The sequence below is a fragment of the Apium graveolens genome, chromosome 1, assembly GCF_009905375.1.
Source record: "Apium graveolens cultivar Ventura chromosome 1, ASM990537v1, whole genome shotgun sequence".
Classification (NCBI taxonomy): domain Eukaryota; kingdom Viridiplantae; phylum Streptophyta; class Magnoliopsida; order Apiales; family Apiaceae; genus Apium; species Apium graveolens.
The window spans coordinates 177,564,573-177,592,013 of record NC_133647.1 but is presented as its reverse complement, the minus strand read 5'-3'; the positions used below and the strand labels follow the sequence as shown (position 1 = coordinate 177,592,013).

Below are 27,441 nucleotides of genomic sequence, written 5' to 3'. Positions count from 1 at the left end.
AATTAGGAAAAAATTCCATAAATTAAGGGAAAATTCCTGTAAATTAGGAAAAAATCCCGGAAATTAAGGAAAAATTCGTTTAAATTAGGGAAAAATCTCAGAAATTAAGAGAAAATTACTGAAAAATAACAGAAAATTCCTAAAAAGAAGGAATAAGGTAAGGATAGTAATAGGGAGGTTCTAAAACAACCCTGAAGCCATGTGCAAGGCGAATCATTGTAAATGTGTAGGTCGCTCCACACTTTACGTAAAAACGATACCCTGTAAGGGTATAAATAAACTTAACTTCTGCGAATTTTTTTTACGGTTTCCCAGAAGTTGTGGGGCAAATGATATGGGCCTAAAATTAGCCTAGAAATATAATTAATGTTGAATTAATTAGACCTGATACAGTTTAATAACGAAGCCCAATTAATGAGGCCCAAAGCCCTGATTATTTATTAATTTCATAATTAATAAATAGGGGGATTACCAGTTCATTAAATGAGTCCTAACGATGATGTAATTCTATAAAAGATAGCCTCAAAAGGCACCTACACCAACTAGGAATCTGATTCCTCTATTCTAGGACTTCAAAGTCTATCCAAAGTCTGAGAACTTGTTCAAACAAGTCTCCTAACCCTAGTACAATTCAAGGACTCTCAACATGTATATAAAGAGACTCACCCCATCAATCAGAACTACGTTTTTTGGCTTGATTCTCTAATTCACAGATATACGTAGACATCTCGTAAAAGCAGAATTAAGTTACGAAACACGAGAGCAGCCATTAAAGGCCTTGAGCTCCCGAACCTTAGTAATAACTACAGCAATTAATATACCTCTAGTTTTTTATCCATAACAAGTATAGACGGATAATCCATTAAATTAATATAAATAATACTATGTTAAAGTATACTATCATCCTTTAATTCAATGTAATAACACACTTTAAATGTAAATAAATTCATGAGATAATTTATTAAATTAAAGTAAAAATAATACTATGTTATTTAATTAGTAGTATATATCACATCATGCAGTTACAAACTTACAGCTCGTGTAATAACACACATTTACATTTCTTACAAAATGGAAAGTGACAGCAATATTAAACTCCCGCTTCTCTCCCCGGCCAGCGGCCTCAACACCGACCAAGCACCTCCTCAACTTCTCCGGCGCCCGTCCAACCATTCTTTCGTTGCTGATGCAGATGACATCGCCCCGATCACAGGAATTAAAGATTTTTACAGAGAATTTATTATCGAATCTCGAAAACTATGGTACCTAGCTGGTCCTGCTATTTTTACTTCTATATGTCAGTACTCTCTTGGCGCCATCACACAGACTTTTGCTGGTCATGTTGGCACTCTTCAGCTCGCGGCCTTCTCTATCGAAAATTCTGTTATTTCTGGCCTCTCTTACGGTGTCATGGTAATCACTAAAACTGACTTTGTTCTTAATAATTTTGCTTCACGTGACATTTGATCCTCATGATTTTTTCGATTATGATTTTCACTGACAATATATTGGATCGTTTCTTGGAAGTAATTTATCGTGAATAGTGAAAATTTTCTAACTATATAATTTAATTTGATCAACCTGATAAGTGATCTGGTTGTTAATAATTTGGACACTATTTTAAGGATTCCTAAGCATATGCTTATGGTCATATATTAAGAATGATATTGTTGTATATTTGGTAAATCAGAATTGTAGTCCGCGATAAAACAAAAACTTATATGAAGTGCTAGTTAACATCATATAATCATGCTAATTTTGTAATTAATCAGATAATTATATTTGTGTTGATTTTAATGTGTAGTTAGGGATGGGAAGTGCACTTGAAACATTATGTGGACAAGCATTTGGAGCAGGACAGATTGATATGCTTGGAGTATATATGCAAAGATCATGGGTCATATTGAATTGTACTGGTATAATCTTAATGTTTTTATACATATTTGGTGCTCAAATTTTGAGATTAATTGGCCAAACCGAAGACATATCAAGAGAAGCTGGAAAACTAGCGATTTGGATGATTCCGCAGCTGTTTGCTTATGCCTTGAATTTTCCTATAGCCAAGTTCTTGCAGTCACAGAGTAAGATTATGGCCATGGCTTGGATATCGGCCTTGGCATTGGTGGTGCACACATATTTTAGCTGGTTGTTCATGTTAAAGTTGGGGTGGGGACTAGCAGGAGGCGCTGTGGTCTTAAACTTTTCGTGGTGGTTCATAGTGTTGGCACAGCTAGTGTACATTTTTAGTGGAACATGTGGAGAAGCCTGGTCCGGGTTTTCTTGGAAGGCGTTTCAGAATTTGTGGGGTTTTGTAAAGCTATCACTTGCATCAGCTGTTATGCTTTGGTGAGTATAATCAATTTTATTACCTCTACATCTCTATTTGAAATCACTTAGATCAGGTGTACTACGTTTTATGTTTGGTTTAGTTCGAGTATTGCTTATTCGTATACGAGAATGCCTAAAATCAACCAATCTTCCAATGTGCGTTAATGCAGCTTAGAGATGTGGTATTTTACGGCATTGATACTGTTTGCTGGATACCTTAAGAATGCTGAAATAGCAGTAGATGCACTTTCCATCTGGTAAGTAACCAACATCTACCTCTTTCTTTCAGACTCTTGACTGGTTGGTTAAGTGTGTTGTCTGCAATGCTATCTACTAGTCAAAGTAGATGTTGGAGTTGGGTCCATTTTTTTTAACGTAGTAGCTTTGAAATTGAAACCCGGAGTTATATTTTTTCTACCATCATGTCTGGCAAAAACTACAGAAGATAAATAAACAATTTAAAGGGAAAATAGTTTTTCGAAACTTTCCTGAATATATTATTTATTATTTGACGTTGATGCTACGGTATGCGGATATGTAATACCCTGTTCTTGCATAAATTAATGTGAAAACATCATGTATGCGTATAAACGTGTGTGAGGAACATAAACTAGGCGTGATTGATTTGATAACTACATGACATTGAATCAGGACTTAGGAGAGACACAGATCTTACATTTGAATTTGGTTGCATATACATTATTGGCCGCTTGGCACAAGTCATTAGTGATGTAAGATAGTCTCTCATTCTATATCACATTCAATGTAACGAATTGTAAAGTTATGGTGATCCAAAAATTGTTTATACGAAAATTCCTAGTAGCAGAACATGATGACACTTCAACAATCTATAAGCAAAATATACATGGCATGCTTTGTTGTCAAATTAAGAATGTACAGAAATTGCAAAGAGTAGATTGCAGCAAATAAATTGCACAGACTTGTGTAGAGCATGCAATATTTGCTATTAATCAAGTAAACATAAGATTTTTATTTCCAAGAGATTAAAGGCCCTGCATAATCACAATGCACCGATTCTGTTTGCAGCATGAACATTGTGGGCTGGGCAGTCATGGTAGCTGTTGGATGCAATGCTGCTATAAGGTACGTGTCATACAGCTAAGTGGAAAATAGTCAATTGCATTCCAGAATCATAGATCAACATCAATATTCAAATGGATTTATTATTTACAAATCTGGATCTCTGAGTTGCACATGCTTGTGGTATGTTTGGTCCGAGTTAATTTGCAAATGATTTATGTATTGTATGCATGCAAATCGAACATTTGTGCAGTGTAAGGGTGTCAAATGAGTTGGGAGCAGCACATCCAAAAACAGCAAAATTTTCAGTTGTGGTGGTCGTGCTGTCTTCATTCGTAATTGGACTCATCCTATCCCTGACTCTCATCATCTTTCGGAAACAATATCCTTCGTTGTTCACTGACAGTGAAGAAGTCGAGAGAGTGGTCAATGTTTTAACACCATTGCTAGCAACTTGTCTAGTCATTAACACTATTCAACCTGCTCTCTCAGGTAATTGGATTCCATCAAAAAGATTGTTAGGTATCTCCTATTATTTGATTTTGGAGCTTTTGCCTAGTATTTTCAGTAATGTTTTTGTTATTCTTGAATTACAGGCGTGGCCATCGGAGCTGGATGGCAAGCTATTGTTGCTTATGTAAACATTGTGTGCTATTATGTACTTGGAATTCCTATTGGCCTTCTTATGGGTTACAAACTTGACATGGGGGTGAAAGTATGTACTCAATCTCATTCAATCACTCCGGAGCATGTGCCTGTGACATTAATTTGTGATGAACGCATTTTAATTATTGCAGGGTATATGGATAGGCATGTTGTCTGGGACGGTGGTACAAACACTTGTTCTGTTCTGGATAGTATACAGGACCAACTGGAATAAAGAGGTAAACATGGCATTGTTTGAAAAGGAAAGGAAAGGGAGATCTTTTATCTACTATACTGCATATTTTGAGCAATACACGAATCTTAATTTGGTTTATACTGCAGGCTTCTATCGCTGAACAGAGAATCAGGCAATGGGGAGGAGAACCAGATTACGGATCAAAGAGTTTAGAGAACTGATCTAACAACATTGTAGAAGTATTTGAAGTTAATTTTTCTTTTTGTTTCTTGCATAATCATTGTACATTCAAGTACAACATGATGCCTCATAGAAATTTTGAAAAAAGTAGTTAGTTATGCAAATTTGAAGGGCCAGAACCATGGAAGTTTTTGTGCGAGCTTGTTTTTGAACAAGCTCTTTAATCTTGTTACTAAAAGTCTAGAAGAAGAAGGCAGTAAAGTGATAACCAACTACTCCATCGATTTTCAATTGTCAAAAACTGCACAAAGTGAAGTACTAGACTATGAAAGCACTTTGCATGAGTTAAACCAGATACACAAATGTTTGTTGGTTCTGGGGGAACAAAAAATATTAAAATTTGTTAAACATGTAATTAAGAGAATATGAAATATAATTGAGAGGAATCTACAATTGGACATGTTCTCACGGAAATATTATGTATGATCAAATTATTGGACTGGTCCAAATAATTTAAATTGTGAATCTCTCGAAAATAATTTTAAAATTCAAAATGGGCTCTGATCATTACAGTATTTAACTACAGAATTTAAGCAGTCCAAATAATGAAGAGAAAAATAACCCATGTAGTTCACATTTTTGTTTTCCTTGTTGTACTTGCCACACGTGTCTAAAATGTGCATGTGTAATAACAATTCTGGTCCGCAATATTTTCCATTACATGAACCAGTTATTTGGATAACTAGCTTAGCTGAAACCGCTAAGTTTCTAAACTTTTTCTACAACTCCACACTTCTCAACTTCAATGGCGTGACAATATATAAAACAATCACAATTATACACATACAAAAATAATTATTCTTACATAACTATTTTATTACACATGTACTATGTTATTACATACAAGTAATGTTCACGAATTGTGAAACTAATTACAACCATGTCTTTAACACTATGCAATCATCTTCATTCTTGTACTTTGATTTCTTCACTTCATCAATCACATAATTTGATTAATTTAAGACCCAATTCACTGAATTTTAGACCTAGTAAAGCTAGGATCCGAGTTTTGTACCCTACCCGGAGAAAACGGGTCACTATTTCTGCTACTGTTAATGGGTATTCAGCTGTGCAGGGGAGCAATTCAGATGAAACCCATGTGGAATTTGGGGAAAAAGTTCGAAACTTTATCGAAAATTTTCGGGCTGTTTTGCCTGGAGGAAGGTGGTGGAAGTTTGATGATGATGTGCAGATTGATATGATGGCTAAACCTGTAACTGTTTGGAAGGCGCTTTCGAGAATGTGGGAGCTTATAAGTGAAGATAGATTGCTTATTTTTGCTGCTTTTGCTGCCCTCATTGTTACTGCTGTATGCTACTTAGCTCATACTTTGTGTGCTTATATGTGATTGTAGTAATATGAGTTGTAGTTACTTTTAGAAGAGAATTTGAGCAGTAGTTGCAGTAAATTTTGGAACTTTAAACGATTTTCGGGATTTAGGATTTTAAGGTTTCTGCATTTTGATTATGTAGTCGGTTTTTATGTATATATGATTAAAACCAATATGAGTTACTGGTTGTTACTTTTAACTCATAATTTGAGTACTTCTTAATAGAAAGTTTGGAACTTTAAACAATGTTGGTGTTGCACCTGTTCATGTTTGTTGCATTTTCATAAACATGCATGTAATTATATGATTAGAACCAATATGAGTTATTGGCAGTTTTTAAAAGATTATTTGAGTGTTGATTAAGATAAAGTTTGAAAGTTTAGCTATTTTGGGGTTTTTACTTTTTAGTAGTTTCAGCTTGTTGCATTTTGATTATAATGGTTGCTGTGTATGGATGCTTGGTTTTTTGCTTCCTATTTTGAAATTTGTTCTCGTTGTGCAGCTTTCTGAGATCTCCATTCCACATTTCTTGACAGCCTCTATATTTACTGCTCAAAGTGGTCAAGTTGCGGTTTTTCACAGGAATGTGCGCCTTCTAGTTTTGCTATGTGTCACTTCAGGAATATGCAGGTTAAATTCTACCCAATTATATTTTCAGAGTGAGCTAGCATCATTTGTGATTGTGATCCGGAATTTAATTGGATTTTATTTCAAGAAAGAATTAGAATATGAAGTTAACTGGAATTGTTAAATTCAGTAGTTCACAGTGAAGTTAATTAGATTTTTTTTCAAGAAAGAATTAGAATGGCAGTCCATGTGCTTAAGGGAATATTAATGAATAACTTTCTAGAAGTGGAGACTTGTCTTGACGCTACTCTGACATGTATGTGTATGCATGTGTTTGGCACTGTAATTCAATTTTGATGATCTAATTCCATTTCTACTTTTTTGATTTACAGTGGTCTGCGAGGTTGCTTTTTTGGCATAGCAAATATGATCCTTGTGAGTTTATATTTAGTTTGTCTTTTCATTTTCTTCTAGTAAAATTGGTTGAATGCAAGGAAGCATACAATGAAAGTTGCCACATCTTAGAATGAGTGAATTAAATATCATTCCTTCATTTGCTACTACTACTACTAGATTAAGCCGTATATTTTGATTTGTATGCGAACTTGTTTCTTATGCTAAGAGAACTTGTATATTTTTTCCATTGAAAAAGTATTTCAAAATAATGTGTCGCATGTACTACAGAGTATACATTTGGATGCCAGATCTAAATTTGTATATCTTCGCTACTTTTGCAATCCAAAATTACATTACTGAACTGCCTTAGCTGCATTTACGCCTGATGTGGTCCGATCCAATACTTTTGCAGGTTAAGCGAATGAGGGAAACATTATATTCCACTCTTCTTCTTCAGGTTCTGAAGTATATATTCTATTAAATCACTTATCTATTCCAAATTCTCTGTTTGATTGGGACTTGGGAGGAATTGGTAGTAATGGAACAAATAACTGCGAGCGAAATTTAAAGGGTAGATAAGGAAGGAAAAGTGCAAATTTTACGATGAGTTTTGTGAAGGAAATAGTAGAAAGGAGAATGTAGTATTTTTCTGAAAGCCATATTTCGACCTGTGTTTGATCTCATCTTTGAATTAGTAAGAATGAGATGAAGGAAGGAATAAAAACTAGAATTGTTAAACCACGAAGAAGCATAAATTTCATACCATTCCCTCCCAATCACATTCTGTCCGACCAAATGAAGCATAGGTCTATTGTCTTAAAAATCTTAGTTTTCTTTTTTCGATCCTCTGGGCTCTATTTTATATTTTTTACTTTGTTTACCTCTATGTAGGACATATCATTCTTTGATGCAGAGACTGTTGGTGATTTGACTAGTAGGCTTGGGGCAGATTGTCAGCAAGTATCACGTGTCATTGGGAATGATCTGAATCTGATTTTCCGCAATGTTCTTCAGGTTCCTTCCCTGAGCGAAAAACTGACGGTTTCTGGCTTTCTCTGTAAACTGAAAGATTATAATAAATAATATTATGTTTTCAGGCCACTGGTGCTTTAATCTACTTGTTGGTTTTGTCGTGGCCTCTTGGTTTGATAACCCTGGCGATATGCTGTGCTCTGTTTACCATTATGCTCTTCTATGGCAAGTAAGATATATGATTCACATATTAGATAAATTATAGGAAGTTGATTGTGCTCCTAATATCAAGTTTTCCTTACAGATGAACTATATGTTGTGTAGCTGTTAGTTTTTTAGGACATGAACATTGGAATTAGATAGTGAATGGTGTACTATAGAATTAATGAATAGATCTAATAAGAAGCGAAAGTTGTAGTAGACTCTAGGGACCATACAAACAAAAGTCAAACTTAAAGCGAGACCGCTTCAGAAGCCAATACTTAATATTATTATTTTTTGCCAAGTGTAACTTCATGGAGTTGCTTACAAAAATCAATTCCTTTGTAATGTACTTCTGTACATTGATTATGTTTTTTCTCGTATGTTGATGTTTATGTTTGCTTATCAAGATTTCTACGTACTTAATTAAGGTACCAGAAGAAAGCAGCAAAGCTAACACAAGAGTTCACTGCTTCTTCCAACGAAGTAATACCGATAACATTTTGTTAGTTTTGATGGAATGTTATTGCTGCTTAAGTCCTTGTCATAAAATTTTCCATGCGCTTCATAGGTTGCACAAGAGACACTCTCTCTGATGAGAACTGTTCGGGTTTATGGAACGGAGGACCATGAAACTCAAAGGTAATTGTGCTGCTAGTTATAGTTTTGTGCAAGCAGTAATTTTTTAGTTCCACTACTCGGATGATAAATGTCACGAGCTTCTGAAATAAACAAGCATTCGGGAAAAGTTTGGAAACGTATACCTTTTATTTGACACACATTATCTGCTCTACCTTTGTAAACAGGTATAATAAGTGGCTTGATAGATTAGCTGATATAAGTTTGCGACAGAGTGCGGCTTATGGAGTTTGGAACCTCAGCTTTAATACTCTTTATCACTCAGTGCAGGTCAAGTCTTATTGATGCTTGTCATGATCCTAAAAGTCACTTGTATTTTAATGAAACTAGTTTGTCTGAAAATTTCTACCCTTTGTACTATCTTTCGGCAACATGTATATATTAATGATCACATAATGCAATTTCTAAAATATAGACCCGTGACTTGCACATGCTCACACAGATTGTACAACTTCAGTTAAATACATAAATACTTAAATGTACATAAACTCTTTTCTATTTGTACGTATTAATTGGGATTCCAGTATTATGTTAAGCAGGAATATGTACATAAATATTGTAATAGAGTATTATGTTACAATATTTGAACAACCTAATATCAGTCTGCTTAAAATCCTTGTCAAGTGTCAACATGGACAAGAAGAAATGATTTTATAAATATTTTAATATCAATCTATTTACATTCAAGTGAAACAATAATGTGCAGAGCACATGAAAGACACAAGTATGTACAAAATATGAAATTTTTTAAAAAGAGAGAAATCAAGTCAAATTTTAAATTACAGCGGACTGACTGCAACTTCAAGTAGGTTGCAGTTTTCTTAGCTATCACCAAAAACCTCGGTTGCACCCCTCCCTCCCAAATCTGGGGATATATGTCATTCCTATTGTTTTTTTATCAAGTTTGAATTAACCAAGAACATTTTGAGGACGAGGAACTTCATATTAGCATTTCATATTCCTTTAGTAGTGAAATTAGACATTACTGATGTGTAAAAACTGTAAGAAATCTTTATTCTAGCATTTGCGGATCAGTTTTCATGTATTCTCAGTACTCTGTTATCTGGTTTGTACCCATCTACATGCTCAGAAATCAATAGGGTTTTGCTGGATTTATATCATTTAGCATGACGATTTCCTATTTTATTTCGTTTTCTTTGTTTTGATCATTACTGTATTTTGAACAAATAAAAGATGTTGATACAATATGCTGTATCATGCAACAGAGATTTTGATTTTTGTTTAGAAAACCTTGGTCCAATGGTAAAATGTTCCATCTTAGCATATAGAAGGGATTCCTAATATCCGTAATGTCATAGTACTGCGTCGTTATGCTTTAAAATAATATAAGTAAGCGTACATACTTTCAAGGACGCTGCCAATGTCAAGTGACTTCAACATCATACCTGGAAACTAAATTTACTTCATGGTGCATATTTTATCTAATAGGTTACAGCCGTGCTGATCGGAGGAATGTCTATTCTAGCTGGCAGTTTGACGGCTGAGCAACTTACAAAATTCATATTGTACAGTGAATGGTTAATTTATTCAACTTGGTGGGTGGGAGACAATGTGTCATCATTGATGCAATCTGTTGGGGCTAGTGAAAAAGTGTTTCAGTTGATGGACCTTTCTCCAAGTGACCAGTTCACGCATCAAGGCAAGCCGTTCTGAATATGATCTATTTTTCTATGAACTTAATCAATTTAGCAATGATGATGTTGTGTTTCACCATTACATACTGGACTGACATGACCCTTTTGCGTCTTTTGGAATTATAGTTAAACCTTTGTGCAGTTTACCTTATTTTATGTTACTGTACACAGATGAATGACATTAGAATTACACTTTAATGTGAGTTAATATCCCATTGCTTGTCTAGTTCTGTGCTAGTGGGGACACCTATTATCTAGCGTTCGTTGACTTCCTAGAACTTGGAGGTCCAGTTACAGTAAAGTTAAGGCCCATAGCTATCAGATGACATCGGATGTCCAGTACTCTGGAATATTTGATGCTTAAATTTGTTTTGTTGTTCAGCTGTCCAACAATAGTTTTGTATTCATGTTGACCTCTACATAAATGAATGCTTAAATTTTGATAAATTGCAGGATTGAAGTTGGAGAAACTCAATGGTCGCATTGAGTTTAAGGATATTTGTTTTTACTATTCTTCGAGAGAAACGGTATGTTTTATTATTTCATTGAATGTATCTCTTTAGATCACCCTTCATAGGGGTAGAGGAAAGAATGAAAATATTTTGACACTAATTTCATTTTTTACTTGATTCTCGTAAAATCTAGCTGAATGATTGCAGTTTACCTCTGTCAGTATGTATGTCTTTCTATTGACATGTTTATATTTGAAAAAGCATAAAAATACTATATTGCAATCTACGGTTCTTGCTATTCTGGAGCAGACCATAGGAGATGTCCTCGTGCAGGTTATATTAGCTTCAAGTCTAGGTGCAACAATGTAAACTGTTGTATTGACATTTGAACAGGTTTCTGTACTCCAACATATAAATCTCGTGGTGCATCCTAGCGAAGTTGTTGCAATTGTAAGCACACATAAAGTCATGCCATATTTTCATTACCAAGGAACCACCGAACACATCACCAAACCTTTTTTCTATACTGTTTAGGTCGGTCTAAGTGGTAGTGGGAAAAGCACTCTTGTGAATCTTTTGCTTCGGCTATATGAGCCAACAAGTGGTCAGGTACCCTCCTTCATTCATATATTGTACTTGACATGTTTTAGTTTTACTTTATCTGATGCGTAGAAAGAACATGTAAATTTTAATCTTGTGTTTATACAACCATGACAGCAATTTATCAAAATAAAATGTACACTTAATAGTTTCCTAGTTTTTCTACTTCCTACTAGAAATGATTGCGTCCATTAGTGAGAAGGAAACTGGTCTTACTGATATCTTCATGAAATGTTATGGATGTTCTATACAGAAAGTCACCCTAGAATAGGATGAAACATGACATGTATCTTATTGTTAAGTTTCTGGATGCTGTTTCTCACTTTTCTTTAAACTTTACTTTCGGATAGTTTTGTAAATGGTGTAATGTTTTCTTCGAGGGAAACTGGTGTGATGTTTTACGGATGCATATTAGCTAAAACTTGTACTCGATATCAACGATGCTTTTCTGGTTCCTAATATGATTTTACTAGTAATTGTTTTTACCCTTGCAGATATTAATTGATGGTTATCCTCTTAATGATTTGGACACGAAGTGGATGAGGGGGAGGATAGGATATGTTGGGCAGGTGTTTCCTTGTCAACAAACAATCATTACGATTTCAGTTGAAACCAATGCTTTGTACTTATTGAGTTATTTTGGTAGGAGCCCCGACTTTTCCACATGGACATAAGTTCAAACATCAGATATGGTTGTACCAGAAATATAACACAAGAGGATGTGGAATGGGCTGCAAAGCAAGCCTATGCCCACGGTTTTATCTCAGATCTGCCTAATGGGTATAAAACTATTGTTGATGATGATTTACTTAGTGGAGGACAGAAGCAACGAATTGCAATTGCACGGGCCATTATTAGGGATCCTAGCATACTGATCCTTGATGAAGCAACTAGTGCTTTAGATGCAGAGAGTGAATACAATGTCAAGGTAGCTAATTATGCATTAGCTAACCAGTAAGACATTAAGCTTTGTTATTCCTGCTCATTGCATATTCTTCTTTGTACAGGGTGTTATCCGTGCAGTCAGAAATGACTTGAAGACGAAGAGAACTGTTGTAGTAATTGCACACAGGTGAGTCCTGATTTCTTTTTCCCGTGAAGTTTACTGGTATAAGATTCATAACCACTACTATATTACGTTGTGCAGGCTTTCAACTATACAAGCTGCTGATAGAATAGTGGTTATGAATGGTGGTCGAATAGTTGAGGTATGTAATATGGTCCCTCCTATTCCAAATCTATTTATTACAATGTTCAGACAATTATATTCTCCACGTTGGTAAAATTTAAAATTTTCATTTGTGACGGGCAAGCCAAATGACATCCTTTTCCATCATAAAAGTGCTAACTACATATCTCATAGTTAAATTCAAATAACTGAAATAACACATGCATTCGTTTTCTTTCTTCTACTCTGCTTTATATCCAGACGGGCAGTCACATGGAGCTACTCAAGAAAGACGGTATGTATTCACAGCTGACCGGTAGACAGACTGATGCTATAGCATGAGCTTGAAGCAAAATAAGCATAAAATCGAACAATACCTCCCATTTTATACGTATACCATTAGATGCACTATAAAGCTGGACTGTTAGGCTAATTCCATATGGCTTCCTTTGCAAATCTAGATTATTTGTGAACATATAGAGGAAGAAATGGAGAAGGCTCTTATAATTTTTTAAAAAAGAGCTATAGCATTATATTTACATCTTGATTAATATATGGTCCGACGGGCCACGGGCCCTAGGAACTTAAAATGTAAACGAGCTGCAGTTTATGTTAGCTCTGATGTATTATACTTTTCTTCCCAGACTTGCCAAATAACAACTGCTCTTTTTTTTAATTGAATTCGTAGTAGCAGCGTGGTCAACCAAAATTGCAACTAATTATTTAATTTGGGAACTGGAAAGGTCAACCGAAATCACCAACCTATATATATATATATTATAATTTGCTGAATAACCCTTTTATAAGATTTGGTATTTATATTTTGTCTCAGATATAATTTTTAACTTTAATTTGACTCAGTGGACTATCCATTTTTAGGTTTGGTATCTATATTAGGTTTATAAAAGATCCATATATTTATTATGACCCATTTTAATTATAGAAACTTTATAATATAATTATAAATATGAATTGTGTCATTTTAATTGAATTCGTAATAGCAGCGTGGTCAACCAAAATTGCAACTAATTATTTAATTTGGAAACTGGAAAGGTCAACCGAAATCACCAACCTATATATCTATATATTATAAACTAGTTGAACAAACAGCAATTCGCGCGGTTGAGAAAAATATTGTTCGCAAATTATTTGAATGATGAAGTTATAATAATATGAAAAATCTTTCTGAAAAATGATGGTGTGGACATGTGTACTCACAGGGAAAATAAAATGTATAATGTAATGGTCTTTTATAGCAGTTAGCAAAATGTCGCAAATTTCTGAACAAAAAAAACCTTTATTCTACTTCCACATTGGAAATTTCGAAAAAAAACAGAAGTCAAGTGTTGTCTAGTTTTGTCACGTCTGAACCCCTGGCAAACCACCAGCACCAGCAGCAAACGTTTCTAAGAAAATACCTAAAAATATTTGTTTTAAACCTCAATATAAATTCACGGTGCAAAGCTTATTTAGAAAAAAATTGAAAATTTTCAAATATCTAACATCACGGAGAATAAGACGAAACATAGGTAGTATAAACATAGGTGAACACTCATTATTATGTGAGCTCAAACTGCATAGGTAATATAAAGAAGATGCCATGAGCTTTTACCTTTTCGGGTTCCAAATTCTCTCATTTGATCTATAACATGGAATACCAAAAAATGAAAATAGTTTGTTTCTCTTTAGTACTTTAGTACATCTTGTTCTCTTAATTTATGTAGAGTCTTATTTTATTGCTCATTTTCTCCAACTTGCAGCAATTGTTCTCCTATACAAATTTATTGTCGTTATTAATTATAAATATACATAGATAACGCTCTTACTAACATTTATGTTGTATTTTACTTTTTATTTACCTTCTTGGTTATGTCCATGTATTTTACTCTTTATTTTCAAATGATTTAGGGAAACCACCTACACAAAATTTTAAACTTGTTTTTATTTCTAGTGCCTAGTAGTGCTCACAAAACTCAGTCAATTTTTCATGCGTACTTAGCTTAGCCTCCAACAGACAGATCCTATATTAACACTAGTGTTAATCTGTTAATATAATCTAACACCACCTTTTATATGGCTTCATACATTTGTTCCTAAATTTTCAGCTTGGCATGAGAAAGCTTTGCTCAAAATGAGTACTGTTTATTATAAAAGGTCGCCAAAGAATGACTTCAGTGCAAGTTTTTGTACATAAGATAATTTACAACAAAACCAAATTTACCATACTCGGGGTTGTTACATATTCAAATTAGAATTATATTCTAAAAATAGTGACTACTTTTCATAATATAATAATGAAATCGATAAAATAATGCATGCATGAGCATATGTCAGTTTATACTATTAGATGATAAGACAAGAGACTGCGATGCTGAATTAAGGAAAAAAACTTATGTGTAAACTTAAATTGTTGAAAGTCATGCTCAGCGGATCAATTTCAGGTTTTGGACGCTGATTTGAATCATTAGAGTTTTGCATGGGGACTGTGAAAAGGTAAAGACTATGGAGCACTGGATTTGTATGGATGGGCAACCTAAATATGGTACCCGGACGGACAAACCTTGTGCAGATTCTGGATTGCTGAGGGGTGTGTTGGTTCTTTTCAAGTTATGTAGTTTTTGAATAGGCTGTCTCATCTTAAAATGGTTTCCTGGAGCTCGAGGAGTATTAGTATTAACATAAATCTATAAAAATAAATAAGGCACAAAGAAATGAAGAAAAGGTAAAAAAGAACATAGTTACCTGTTTTAAGCACTTGTACAGTGCTAGTACAGTTTCAACAACACGGCTTACAAATGTAATACAAGTCTCCATAACATCAGAGTTGATGTCTTTATCTGACCTTAATCACATGCTCAGATGCTCTGCATATAACCAACTAAACTAAGCTATTGCAGGCACTTCTGAAGACAAATTAAGGTTCTTGTGTGAAAAATAGTGCTTACTTACCCGACCAGATTCACACATGCAAAGCATGTTTGTTTACAATTCTATTTTGTCTTTTTACGTGTAAACATCAAAAACAAAATCAAACAACAACAAAATTATTAAAGGAGGCCTACCTGATGAAATCCAGTTCATATGATACTAATTTTAATATATGTGAGATAATTTTTTTTTAGTTATGGCATGGACATATATGTATATAAATATATTATTAAATATTTTTTTAGCAAAGTAAACACAAAAATACACATAAATCAAAAGAGTGTTGGTTCCTTGAATTAAACCAGTCATTAAAGTATATATACAAATTAGGAGAAGATACAGATTTTAGTCTGGTCTATGCAAATTGTTGCCTCAAGACAATTATGCACTTCCTGCTAGTTCTAGAGTGGATAGGGAAAATACATCACTCACCTTCTATGATAAATTTAATGAGCTCTTCTCAAAAGGCTGTACAAAGGTTCCGCAGATTCTGATGAACAGTGACCCAAGTTGCTCTCAGAGTTTTGACATGGAATTGTTTATGTCATTTATTTTCTTGTACTATGCATTTTCTGTATACATATTTCACGAAAGGAAAACTGTGATAATAGACGGATAACTGTAATGCAATATATAGGATTTTATACTTACAATTAGTATATGCATAAAATTATATCTTCTGTGTCTATGTTTTAGGATTCAGTAGGTACTGTGGTCACGGGCTCATTGAGAGCGCGTTCCATGCATGCCATCCATACAGAACAAAGAAATTGCAGAGAAAGCGTTTGTGAGGATCTGGCTCCTGAACTGCGATCGAACAAACAATGTTGATATCAATTATACTTGTGAAGCTGAAGAAAGCACTAATAGGAACTTGCTTGAAAAGATTCTAGCCAAGTAGTTGATTATGATATATAAAGTATATCAACAAATTGAACATCTACAGTTAGTAAAATGTTACAATACACTTACCATATCCGAAAATTTCAAAGAAATTAAAATAACGTACCCGGATAATATGAAGCTAATCTAAAACAAAAACTCATTTGAATTAAAGGTAGGAGGCTAATATGAAGCGAGAAAAATTGTTATCAATTTGGGACCATTAATAGTAAATATTGGCTGTAACAGTGTAACCACACACCTGCTTGTCCTAAGCAGAGTGAAAATGGCATTTAGGGGAAGAGAAAGGTGTGATTTGGAGGCCGATGTAATACATGGGCGACACGACGCAACTCGGTATATTTATGCACACATTGAGAAAAAAAAATCCAAGTAAAAATGAATCAAACTCCTCTCAAATAAAAGATGCAATATTATAGGCTCCAACATATATACATACATTTCAACTCAAATTTATTAATGCTGCAATACATAAAAAGGAACTCCTCTTGTTCTAATTTTGACACCAGAGTAGGAGGAGACAATAATTTAAGATAGAAACATGCTCAAGTGTCAAGAATCTGTATAGAGATGAAACCTTACATGTTGATGCTGGGCATTTTTCTAATAATTAATGTAGTTGATTAATTCAGAAGTTTGTAATGTAGAGAATCTGCACCTTATGAGCATCCATCAATCCTTAAACAACAATCGCAAAGCAGTACCTTCAACACCATCCATCCTCCTCATACACTGTATATCATCATTCTTCCTGGAACTCTAACACGACAATACCTAAACAACAATCACAAACCACGGAAACATTCTTAAACCCGGTGATAAAAATAATTAAAATTTACTGCAAGAGAAAGTGTAAATATATACCAGCATGATATGAGCATAAACTTTTAAAATACCTCATTCTGATTTGCGTCCCACACGAAAAGCGTGTAGTAGATATATACCCATCATTTCATATTCATATTGATTGTTGGGGATGTAATATGATGGGAAGCCAAGAAGACCATAATTGATGATTAAATTAAATTCAATTTGATGGATGATAGATTGCCTCTAGGTATTTCTCTGATAATTGATAATCATTTGACTCTATAAGAAAGAATTGAGAATGAGATTAAAATAGAAAGGGTTTGAAAAAATTAGAAAGGGCTTGAAAAAATCATAAAAAAGTTTGAGGATATTTTAAGGCCGCCACATAGACAACCTATAATTCTCCTGTATATAGATATAAGATTGCTAGATAACATTTCCTAAGTTTTGGTATTGAGATATAATTTTTAACTTTAATTTGACCAAGTGGACTATTCATTTTTAGGTTTGATATCCATATTAGGTTTATAAAAGATCAATATATTTATTATGACCCATTTTAATTATAGAAACTTTACAATACAATTATAAATATTAATTGTGTTATTTATGGTAAGTTTTTAATACAAATTTGAAGTAAACTTTAAATTTTGACAAATCTATTTATAGAAATAATCTCATAAAATATATAACATAAAAATAACTTATATAACGAAAGTAGTTCTTAAATAAATTTATCATAATATGTAGATGTAATACACTTATTATATAGATAACTTAATCTTTCAGGATTATATTATTCAATTTTAATTATAAATTTATTTATTTATTTTATTAAATAATTTTTAAAATACCCGTGTGCAAAGCACGGGTTATAAACTAGTTATGAATAAAAATCTATATATTATAAATTGTTGGATAACCCTTTCCTAAGGTTTGGTATTCATATTTTGGCTCGGATATAATTTTTAACTTTAATTTGACCGAGTGGACTATCCATTTTTAGTTTGGTATCCATATTAGGTTTATAAAAGATCCATATATTTATTATGACCCATTTTAATTATAGAAACTTTACAATACACTAATATGAATTATGTTATTTATGGTAAGTTTTTAATATAAATTTGAAGTAAACTTTAAATTTTGACAGATCTATTTATAGAAATAATCTCATAAAATATATAACATAAAAATAACTTATGTAACGAAAGTAGTTCTTAAATAAATTTATCATAATATGTAGATGTAATACACTTATTATATAGATAACTTAATCTTTCATAATTATATTATTCAATTTTAATTATAAATTTATTTATTTATTTTATAATTTTTAAAATACCCGTGTGCAAAGCACGGGCTATAAACTAGTTCTGAATAAAAAAATGCTTTAAAAAGGTCAATTGAAATTGTCAATCGGTCCGCAAGAGTTAGCTCAGTTGGTCAGCTCAGTTGGTCAAAGAGGATATAATATCTCTTGATCACATGTTCGAATCGCACAGGAGAAAAATTTATAATTATAACAACTGGGTCATAAGTCAAGCCTGTGATTTAGGGTTTACCCAAAATTTAAGCTAAGAGATTGGACACATATTCTAGTGAGATTAATTATAATTATAATTGTATAGAATTATACTTATAAGTTTTATTGGTTAGATAATATAGTGAACTAAATATAAATATATATATATTTTTTGTGAATGGTATTGAAAGTTGAAGTGTTAATTTTTTTTTACAAATGTCGTAAAAGTGTCACATAATAACACCTATACGCCATCTATATCTTTTTAGTTAAGTGTTTTCTCCTCGAAGAAGAGAGGGGAAAAAGGGTACTAATAAACAATTCACATTATCCATCTTCTACCAAATTGCATGAAGAAGAAAGAGGGAAAATAAATTTCAAACAAAAGAAAACAAAGTTAGTTTCTAAAAAGAAAACAAGAGACAAATGGAAGTAGAACTGTAGAAGTCAATTCAGTAACAAACACAAGATAGACATTTGTGGAAAGAATGTTACAAATAACAATTTATTGGTGTAAATAGTTGAAAATATTTATTTTGGTGGTGTAATGGTGAAAATATCATTGGAGATATGTATTTGGCAATTAGATATTTGATAATCCCAAATCACCCCGGGGTTTTCTCCTTGCCGGGCTCGGGTTCTCATTCCGATTGGACAGGAATAACGGCGGCGTGCGGTGTGACTGTAAGATGGGAACCTACAAAACAAAACCGGAGGGGGTGGCGTCCCCGCGGCACCTCCGGTGTGAGAATGAGAAAGGGTTTTGGAGGAGAAAGGGGCAAAACGGGAATTATACGAATTTATTGTGGTGTGTGTATATGTGTGTATATGAGAGAGTGTGTGTAAACTGTATCCTTCCATTTGTCCTCCCTTTTATAGGCCTCCTACTAGGGTTTAGGGGTTTGTACCTTTTGATCTGGACCGTAGGTGTGTCTTTTGGACTGTAGGACGTGTGGACGCTCATGATGAACCGGTGTACCATAAGTACCGGATCGTAGAAATGTTCTGGATCCGGGGTACCTGGACGGTGGTGATGTTGCCACGCGTCCTGGGCTCTCCAGGGTTAAAGCTGAGTGCTTTCTGAGCTTTTCTTATTGGGCCTCGGGCTTCTGTTATTGGGCATGTGCTAATATAGGCTATCATTTGCCCCCACTCCCTTATGCGGGTTTACCCGGATGGGGGAGTAGATTAGTTATTATCGTGTTGCGGCGTCTTAGAAAAAAATTTGGGGATTTTATTTGATTTGTTGCCCCCTAACCCTGGGGTCTAATGGGAGTAAGACGCCGGGAAATACTTAGAAGAATTTGGGGGTTTATTTAATTTGTTGCCCCCTAACCCCGGGATCTAAGGGGAATAAGACTCCGGGGTTGACTTGGTTAGTCATTTGATTTTAGTTCAGGGTGGGATTTCTTGAGATACTTAGAAAAATTTGGGGGTTTATTTGATTTGTTGCCCCCTAACCACGGGGTCTAAGGGGAATAAGATCCGGGGTTGACTTGGTTAGTCATTTGATTTGAGTTCAAGGTGGGATTCCTTTAAATACTTAGAAGAATTTGGGGGTTTATTTGATTTGTTTCCCCTAACCCCGGGGTCTAAGGGGAATAAGACTCCGTGGTTGACTTGGTTAGTCATTTGATTTGAGTTCAAGGTGGGATTCCTTGAAATACTTAGAAGAATTTGGGGGTTTATTTACTTTATTGCCCCCTAACCCCGAGGTCTAAGGGGAATAAGACTCCGGGGTTGACTTGGTTAGACATTTGATTTAAAATTTAAATTTTGGATAGGATTTCGTGGATAAGGAAGGGCTGACATTTGATTTGACCGGACTCTGAAAAGCTGATGCTGAAAATCCGGAGTGTCAGAAGACTGTTGGGATTCCAGCCGGGGTCAAAGATACGTGCGTATATATATGTATCTTTTGAGTGTACAAATTTTTAATTCTCCCCCTTTTTCTCCTGAAAAGTCGTGCCATGTCATGATTGCAGCAGTGGTAATAACTGTGGCGGTTACTAAATCGATGCCAATCAGGGGTTGCCACGTGGCCCTGACGGTTTCCTTTAATTGCAAAACCCTTCATCTTTTCTTCTTTCTTCTATAAATATCAACTTCCTCTCTTTCTTTTTTCTTTTACGCGATAAAGAACTTTGAGAGAGAGACTGAGAAATCGAAGCCTTTGAAGAAACATTTCTGCGAGATTGAAGCCCCCATTTTTCTCCTGCTCACTTGTAAGTTGTTCATTCTTCGATCCTCTTTCTTGTTTTCTTCCATTTTTTTATTTTGTATCGTGCCATGCATACTACCATTCCGTGTGAGTTCTTGCTTCGCCATTCTTCATTATTTTTGTAACTGCTTTGTTGTTTTGACCTTGAGTCTGTGTAGTTGTGTGGGTTTTGTATGGTTTTTGCAGTGGTTTTGTGTTTGATTTGTGTAAATAACATAGATTTTGCTAGTTTAACACGCGAAAATGTGGGTTTTTGGCAGTGTAAAAAATTGTTGAGCCCGGGGTATATTCTTGATATGTGATTTTGGTTGTATATGTATGTATGTGTCGCAGATCTTGTTTTTGGGTTTAGATTTGTACACGAACTGTTTCTAAAACTCTTCTGTTGTTGTTTTGTTTTTGTTGTTGGGTTCGGGTTTGGCATTGACTCCGGGGTTCGTTTATATGTAGATATATATAGTATATGCCAGGTAGCCACTTTAAGCGTACTGCTACCCTTAGAAATCGGTACCCCGAGCGGCCTAGCGGCTTAGGTGAACTAATTGCAGCCTACCCTTCTTCCTCCTCTTCCAGTAGTAGCTTTGTAGAAATGCCTCCTCGAGTTGACCAGCCTCAGCAAGTTTTAGCTCAGACTTTAGTCTTAGGCCCCGGGGGTACCTTGTCCAATCCGGATGGGTCCTGGGATGATGTAGACCAATATTTCGTCCAATGCTGAGTAAACCCTAAGCCCTTGGGCTTTTATTACAGAGATTTATACAAAGCGTATGGGGGCACGAATGGGTTAGATGGTAGGGAGCCCTATGACGAGGATGACATGAATATGAAGTTTTTTACCGCCCCGGGAACCAGGTACGAGTGTGGGGCGGTTCACAAAGAGATCCAAGATAGGTACACAGATGCCGAGGTGGATAGTGCCCTTAGGCTTGCCTTTAACCTTGAGGACAAATATGAATGGAGATGGCCCGAGATTCATGAGAGGGTGTACCACAGACCGGAGGGGGATATGTCGGGATTCCCTTAGAACACCTCCGTAGCATGCGCCTCGGACTACACCAATTTACCAAATCTCTATGCCGGGACGTGTACGAGATTCCTTTCACCCAATTAGCCCCGAATTTGGTGAAGTGGATCAGTTGGTTCCTAGCCTGTTGCCATGCCGAAAACTACCTTCCCACCTATAAACCCTTTCACCACATATTCAAAATAAGAGATCCACAACCCGACCAATATATGAGTTTTTGTTTAGGATTGAGGATTGTGGGTATCCATACGACAAGATGGTACTCCCGGTTAGCATGCTGACGTCGCTTAAGGGGTGGCACCGGGAGTTTATTTTTGTCCGGGGTGGGGATCTGGAGTTCATGCCGCTCCATAAGCTTGAAATTAAAACAGATAAATTTCCGGTCCAGCGGCTCGGGCAAGCAGCTCTCGCGATGGTTTATGCCTTCTGTGAGGCACTCGGGACGCAGTGGACCCGGGATACATTTAATAACAATGAAAATATGCATGCTGCCGACTGTAAGTCTTTTGCCTTAGCTTTATTTTCGTGCTTTAATTTTATTATTTGTTTGTATCTGGGGCTGACATTTTTCTGTTTCATTCTCAGGCATTCTGAAGCTCATCCCATATGCAGACAGTAATCCGCCTCATCCGGATCAACACATTTTAGAGTCGGCGCAAAGAAGGTTCGCCTGTATCGCTGATTATCTTCTAGAAAGAACCGGGCAGCCTTATACTTGAGGTAGCGTGCCTTGTTCTGATCTTCTGGTAGGGTCCCATCTCTCAGATAAGCTATGTAAGGAGTCATCCAGTTGTCCGGGCTGCCGATGCATAAGACTTCGGGCCGGTCGGTGCTGGGTGCCCCGAGCTCCTCGAAGTAAACTGAACTGCTTAAATCCGAAGTATTCTGGACGAGCTTGGACAGCTCATCTGCCTTGGCGTTTTCTTCTCTGTTTATTTGCAAGATGGTTGAGTCCGGGATGGTTTCCAGGATAACCCTCACCATTTCCTAATACTGAGCCAGCTTGGGATCTTTCGCAATATATTCACCGTTGGTATATCTTACCACAATTTGAGAATCACTATAAATGATTAAACGTCTTACCCAAGGGATTTGGCTAGCCTGAGTCCGGAGAGGAGAGCTTCATATTCAGCTTGGTTGTTTGTTGCTTTGAAAGCGAAGGTTATGGCTTGCTGGATTATGAATCCGTCCGGGCTGGAAAGGATCAGGCCAGCCCCGGACCTCTCGGCTGTTGCCGAGCCATCAACATACAATGTCCAAGAACTTCTGTTGCTAATCTCCTTTTCTTCTCCGGATTGAATTGCTGGTGTCTCTGGGACTTCGGGGAAGGTGCATTCCATTACGAATTCGGTCAATGCTTGGGCTTTTATAGTCGTCCTCAAAACAAATTTGATATTGAATTGGCTCAATTCGATTGCCCAATTGACCAATCTTCCGGAGGCATCTGGCTTGTGAATGATTTTCCGAAGTGGTTGGTTAGTAATTACCTTGATTTTCCGGCCTTGAAAATACTGCCTCAACTTCCTGCTCGAGTGTACAAGAGCCAAGGTGAATTTCTCCAAGTTTGGGTACCGGGTTTTAGCTTTCTTGAGGACTTGATTCACATAGTATATCGGGCTTTGTGTACCATTTTCTTCCTGGATGAGTGTAGAGGATACCGCTCTTTCTCCTGCTGCAATATAGAGATAAAGAGGCTCCACGGGTTTGGCTTTTGAAAGAATAGGCGGGTTCATCAGGTGTTGTTTGACTTCTTCAAATGCTGTTTGGAATTCCGGAGTCCAATCGACTAGCTTTTTGTTCCGGGCTCCTTTTAACAGCTCAAAGAAAGGCAAGCACCTTTCTGCCAACTTTGGGATAAATCTGCGAAGGGCTGCCAAGCATCCTGTGAGCTTCTGAATATCCTTTTGAGTCTGGGGGACTGTCATTTCCATTATAGCTTTGATTTTCTCCGGGTTGGCCTCTATTCCCCGTTCACTAACCAGAAAACCAAGAAATTTTCCGGAGGGGACCCCGAAATCACACTTTTCCGGGTTTAGTTTCATGTTATACTTCCTCAAATTGTCAAAATATTCCTTGAGGTCTTTGATGTGGTCCGGGATCATGACTGACTTGAAGATCATATCATCGACGTAAGATTCCATATTCCTGCCCAGTTGACTTTTAAAGATGGTGTTCATCATTTTCTGATACGTTGCCCCGGCGTTGATTAATCCGAACGACATCATAACAAAGGCGTAGACAGCCCGGTGCATGATGAATGCAGTCTTTGCGATGTCTGCCGGATTCATCTTGACTTGGTTATATCCTGAAAAAGCGTCCATGAAACTTAACATAACATGACCTGAGGTTGCGTCTACCAGCTGGTCAATGTTGGGTAGGGGGTAGGAATCTTTAGGGCATGCCGAATTGAGACTTGTGTAATCAACGTACATTTGCCACTTTCCATTGGGTTTCTTGACTAGCACAACATTTGCTAGCCAATCCAGATACTTAATTTCACATATGATGTCTGCCTTCAACAACTTTTCAACCTCTTGATCGATCGCCTGTTGCTTTCCGGGGCAAAGTTTCTTCGTTTTTGTTTGATTGGTCTTTGCCTTGGATCTATGTCCAAACTGTGCATCGCCACCGATTCATCAATCCCCGGCATGTCTTCCGGAGTCCAGGCGAACACATCAGCATATTCCTTCAATAGGTCAATGAGTTCTTTCTGGAATGCGGTTTCCAAGCCTTTACCGACTTTAAGCTTCCGGGTGGGGTTCCCGGGCTCCAGATCTACTTCGACTGCTGGGCAGGCTCGATCTTTGTCTTCTCCTTGCTTTCCATAAATTTCTGAATCCGGGCGTCGGCGTTGATTACGTTGTACCCAAAGTCCTCGATCATATTCACATCGAGTCTGGCCCTTATACTGAGGTGCTCGCGATGTTTCTTTCTGCTTTGTACCTTGGGTAAGGTCATTAACCTTTTTCTGTTCTCAGGTTCTGTTTCTACCATGACCAACGTTTGGCCATAACACTTCCCAGCCATTTCTCTATCTCCTCTTAGCTCCCCAGTACCTCCCGGGGTCGGGAATTTGAGCTTTAAGTGAATTATAGAGGGGATTGCTCTGAGCTTGGTTATTGTAGGTCTTCCAAGGATCATGTTGTACGATGAGGTTGCGCTTATCACATAGAACTTCATTACATGAGAGACCTGCTGGGGTGCAGTCCCAAAGGTAATCGGCAAATAAATGACACCCCGGATCATTGTGTTTCCAAATCCGTACAAGGGGTCCATTCGGAAGTGTCCGAGCTCCATCCTGTTGAGTGTGTGCTCGAATACAATATTAGCAGAGGAACCATTGTCAATTAAAATTCTTTTTACCTCATTGTTTGCGACATCCAGGGTGACCACCAAGGCCAAATTGTGATCCGGATTGAGTCCCTCATAATCAGAGTAGGAGAAGTAAATTGGTTCATCATCCAAAGGCTGGATCATCATCACATTATTATCCAGGTCCGGGCTCCGGGGCGGAGAAGTCGTGCCTCCAAAGACAACATTTACCACATTTTTGCCGCTTTCCGGGACCCTATCTTTGTCGTTTGACCTCCTTTGAAGATATTGGTTCATGTTCCCCTTTTTTATCTGATCTTCTATGAACATTTTGAGAGAGAAATAGTTTTCCGTGGTATGGCATGATCTTCGTGATAACCACAATGTCTGTCCCGGGCCCTGTTCTCAGGAGGTGCAAGTAAAGGTTTCGGCGGATAATAGAACGGCTTACCTTTAACTTCACGTAAAATGTCGGCCCGGGGCCAATTGAGGGGTGTCTACTCTGGTTCCGGTTTGGGTTCTCTTTTGACCTTGGGCTTTCTATCATTTTTCCTTTATTCGGCGTAACCCTCCCGGGGTGGGGTTCCCTGAGATTGTTGAATATAATTGGCCTGTCTATCCAGCTTGTATCTTTTGTCCTTCCGGGACGACGAGCGACACTCCGGGGACTCATCATCATCATGTATTCTCCGATTCATTTTCATCGACTTGAGAAAATCATTTTCCTTTATGAACTTTGATGCCAAGGCATAGGCAGACGCCAGGCTCTGGGGTTCTCTGTGAATCAAATCTTTGACGTATCCTTCACAGGATGTTGGATGTAAGTTTCTCCGAAAGATGTTTACTTCTTCTTTTTCTTCTAAGTTGGAGAGTTGATTGACTGCTTCCTGGAATCTTTTAATAAATTCAGGAAGGGACTCATTGCTTCTTTGTTGGATTATCTCCAAATGAAACATTTGTAGCTCGTTCATCCGGTTAGCCCTGAACCTTTTTAGGAATATCTCCCGGAAGTCTTTCCAGGAATCAACACTCCGGGATGGAATCTGGATGAACCATTTCTGCGCCCCCCTTTGAGTGTCGATGCAAAGAAGCGGCATCTGGTGAGGTCGCTGTAATCATAAATATTGGAGATTTGTTCGAAGTAGTTCAGATGCTCTTCGGGGTCCGCTAATCCATCAAAGGAGTCAAAATTGAAGTGCTTGAGCCCTGATTCTCTGGGGGTGGATTCCAACCTTTTGGTGAACGGGGTGGACGCTGCACCCACTTCCATATCGCCTTCCACCTTTCTCTTAAGATCTCGAAGAGCCCGGGCCATTTGTTCTTGCTTGGACTCCTTTTCGGGCTCCGAATCCGAAGAAACATGAATTCAGTGCGCCTTCCTTTTTAACTTCGCCTCTTCTTCCCGGATTCGCTTTTCAATAATTTCTTTGGCTTTGGCTTCTTCTTCCTTCCAGATTTTCTCCCGAAGGGCAGCTCTTTTGATTTCATCCCAGGTATCCTCTGAAGGCTTCTTCAAATTCTTTGCAATCCGATCAAAGACGAATCCCCAGGATTCTCCGGACCGCTCTTCCTGATCCCCTGGGCGGGTCTCAGGTTCGGCATTATGCTTTTCCTTCCACAGGTCCATCGCAGCTCGTATCTGATCCGGGGTCATGTCCCCCAAGGGGTTGGCTGAAGTTCCAACATGCTTATGGGTAGCTTTCTCGATGACTAGTCTCCGATCCCCTGGTTGGAGATTTTGAGATGGAGTCTGGGTTATGGGGAGCCCTTCATCCACATCTTCCATCTCTCCGTCCCTGGGTTGGGGCGGAGGTGGAAGGAAAGAAGCGGAAACAGCCGCCTTGCTCTTTCTTGACGTCATGGTTGTTTAAGAATACCACAAATTTATAGTAATATAACTCGTAATTTCGAGTACTAAAACAGATTTTTTAGGTCCAAGATACACTGTAATACAACGTTACAAATAGCGGGACTAGACAAGATCTATTAACAGTTATTCCAAAGAAAACGAGCTCAGGGTAAAAGTAGATCTGGGAGATTGGGAGTGAAGTTCTTACTGAGGAGTGGTATTCTGAGTTACTGGATGGAGTAGGAGTAGCAAGTATGAGCACCACTGAACGGAGGTTCGACCCCTCCTTCTAGCGCCAATGATACTCCCAATTCACCCAGGGGTCTTCTCCTTGCTGGGCCCGGGTTCTCACTCCGATTGGACATGAATAACGGCGACGTACAGTGTAGCTGTAGGGTGGGAACCTACAAAACATAACCAGAGGGGTGTGGCGTCCCCGCGG

The 27,441-nt window shown here is 37.0% G+C and overlaps 3 protein-coding genes and 1 long non-coding RNA gene across 8 annotated transcripts; 2 read left to right on the top strand and 2 right to left on the bottom strand.

Moving 5' to 3' along the window:
• The first annotated feature begins 1,027 nt into the window (after positions 1–1,027).
• Positions 1,028–4,673, top strand: LOC141672008 (protein DETOXIFICATION 30-like). 2 transcript variants are annotated; one of them, XM_074478490.1, is made up of 8 exons: positions 1,028–1,413; positions 1,805–2,346; positions 2,499–2,585; positions 3,376–3,432; positions 3,623–3,861; positions 3,966–4,084; positions 4,167–4,253; positions 4,357–4,672. In XM_074478490.1, the coding sequence occupies exons 1-8, from the start codon at positions 1,072–1,074 to the stop codon at positions 4,429–4,431; spliced, it is 1,548 nt and encodes a 515-aa protein (XP_074334591.1). In that variant the 5' UTR covers positions 1,028–1,071; the 3' UTR covers positions 4,432–4,672. The 2 variants fall into 2 exon arrangements, with proteins under 2 accessions (XP_074334591.1, XP_074334599.1); XM_074478498.1 differs by having other exon boundaries at positions 1,115–1,413; positions 1,809–2,346; positions 4,357–4,673.
• Positions 4,674–5,110: 437 nt separating this feature from the next.
• LOC141672001 (ABC transporter B family member 26, chloroplastic) lies at positions 5,111–13,111 on the top strand. Its single transcript, XM_074478479.1, has 18 exons — positions 5,111–5,759; positions 6,283–6,410; positions 6,740–6,782; positions 7,156–7,200; positions 7,635–7,757; positions 7,841–7,944; positions 8,348–8,402; positions 8,488–8,558; positions 8,723–8,825; positions 10,005–10,215; positions 10,664–10,737; positions 11,056–11,112; positions 11,197–11,271; positions 11,757–11,831; positions 11,909–12,190; positions 12,270–12,334; positions 12,410–12,470; positions 12,692–13,111. Exons 1-18 carry the CDS (start codon positions 5,331–5,333, stop codon positions 12,770–12,772), a joined length of 2,082 nt encoding a protein of 693 aa, XP_074334580.1. The 5' UTR covers positions 5,111–5,330; the 3' UTR covers positions 12,773–13,111.
• Positions 13,112–13,663: 552 nt separating this feature from the next.
• On the bottom strand, positions 13,664–17,454 carry LOC141722307 (uncharacterized). Of its 4 annotated transcripts, none has more exons than XR_012575341.1 (6): positions 17,158–17,454; positions 16,920–17,035; positions 16,010–16,165; positions 15,791–15,930; positions 15,173–15,294; positions 14,298–15,080 (listed from the first exon to the last, which is right to left on the bottom strand). It is a non-coding gene; the product is annotated as an uncharacterized LOC141722307 (long non-coding RNA). The 4 variants fall into 4 exon arrangements; XR_012575347.1 differs by having other exon boundaries at positions 15,791–15,848; XR_012575335.1 differs by lacking the exon at positions 14,298–15,080 and adding an exon at positions 13,664–13,848 and having other exon boundaries at positions 15,791–16,165.
• Positions 17,455–24,613: 7,159 nt separating this feature from the next.
• Positions 24,614–25,447, bottom strand: LOC141712011 (uncharacterized). The gene has a single exon (XM_074514770.1). The coding sequence runs from the start codon at positions 25,445–25,447 to the stop codon at positions 24,614–24,616; it is 834 nt and encodes a 277-aa protein (XP_074370871.1).
• Between the last annotated feature and the right edge of the window lie 1,994 nt (positions 25,448–27,441).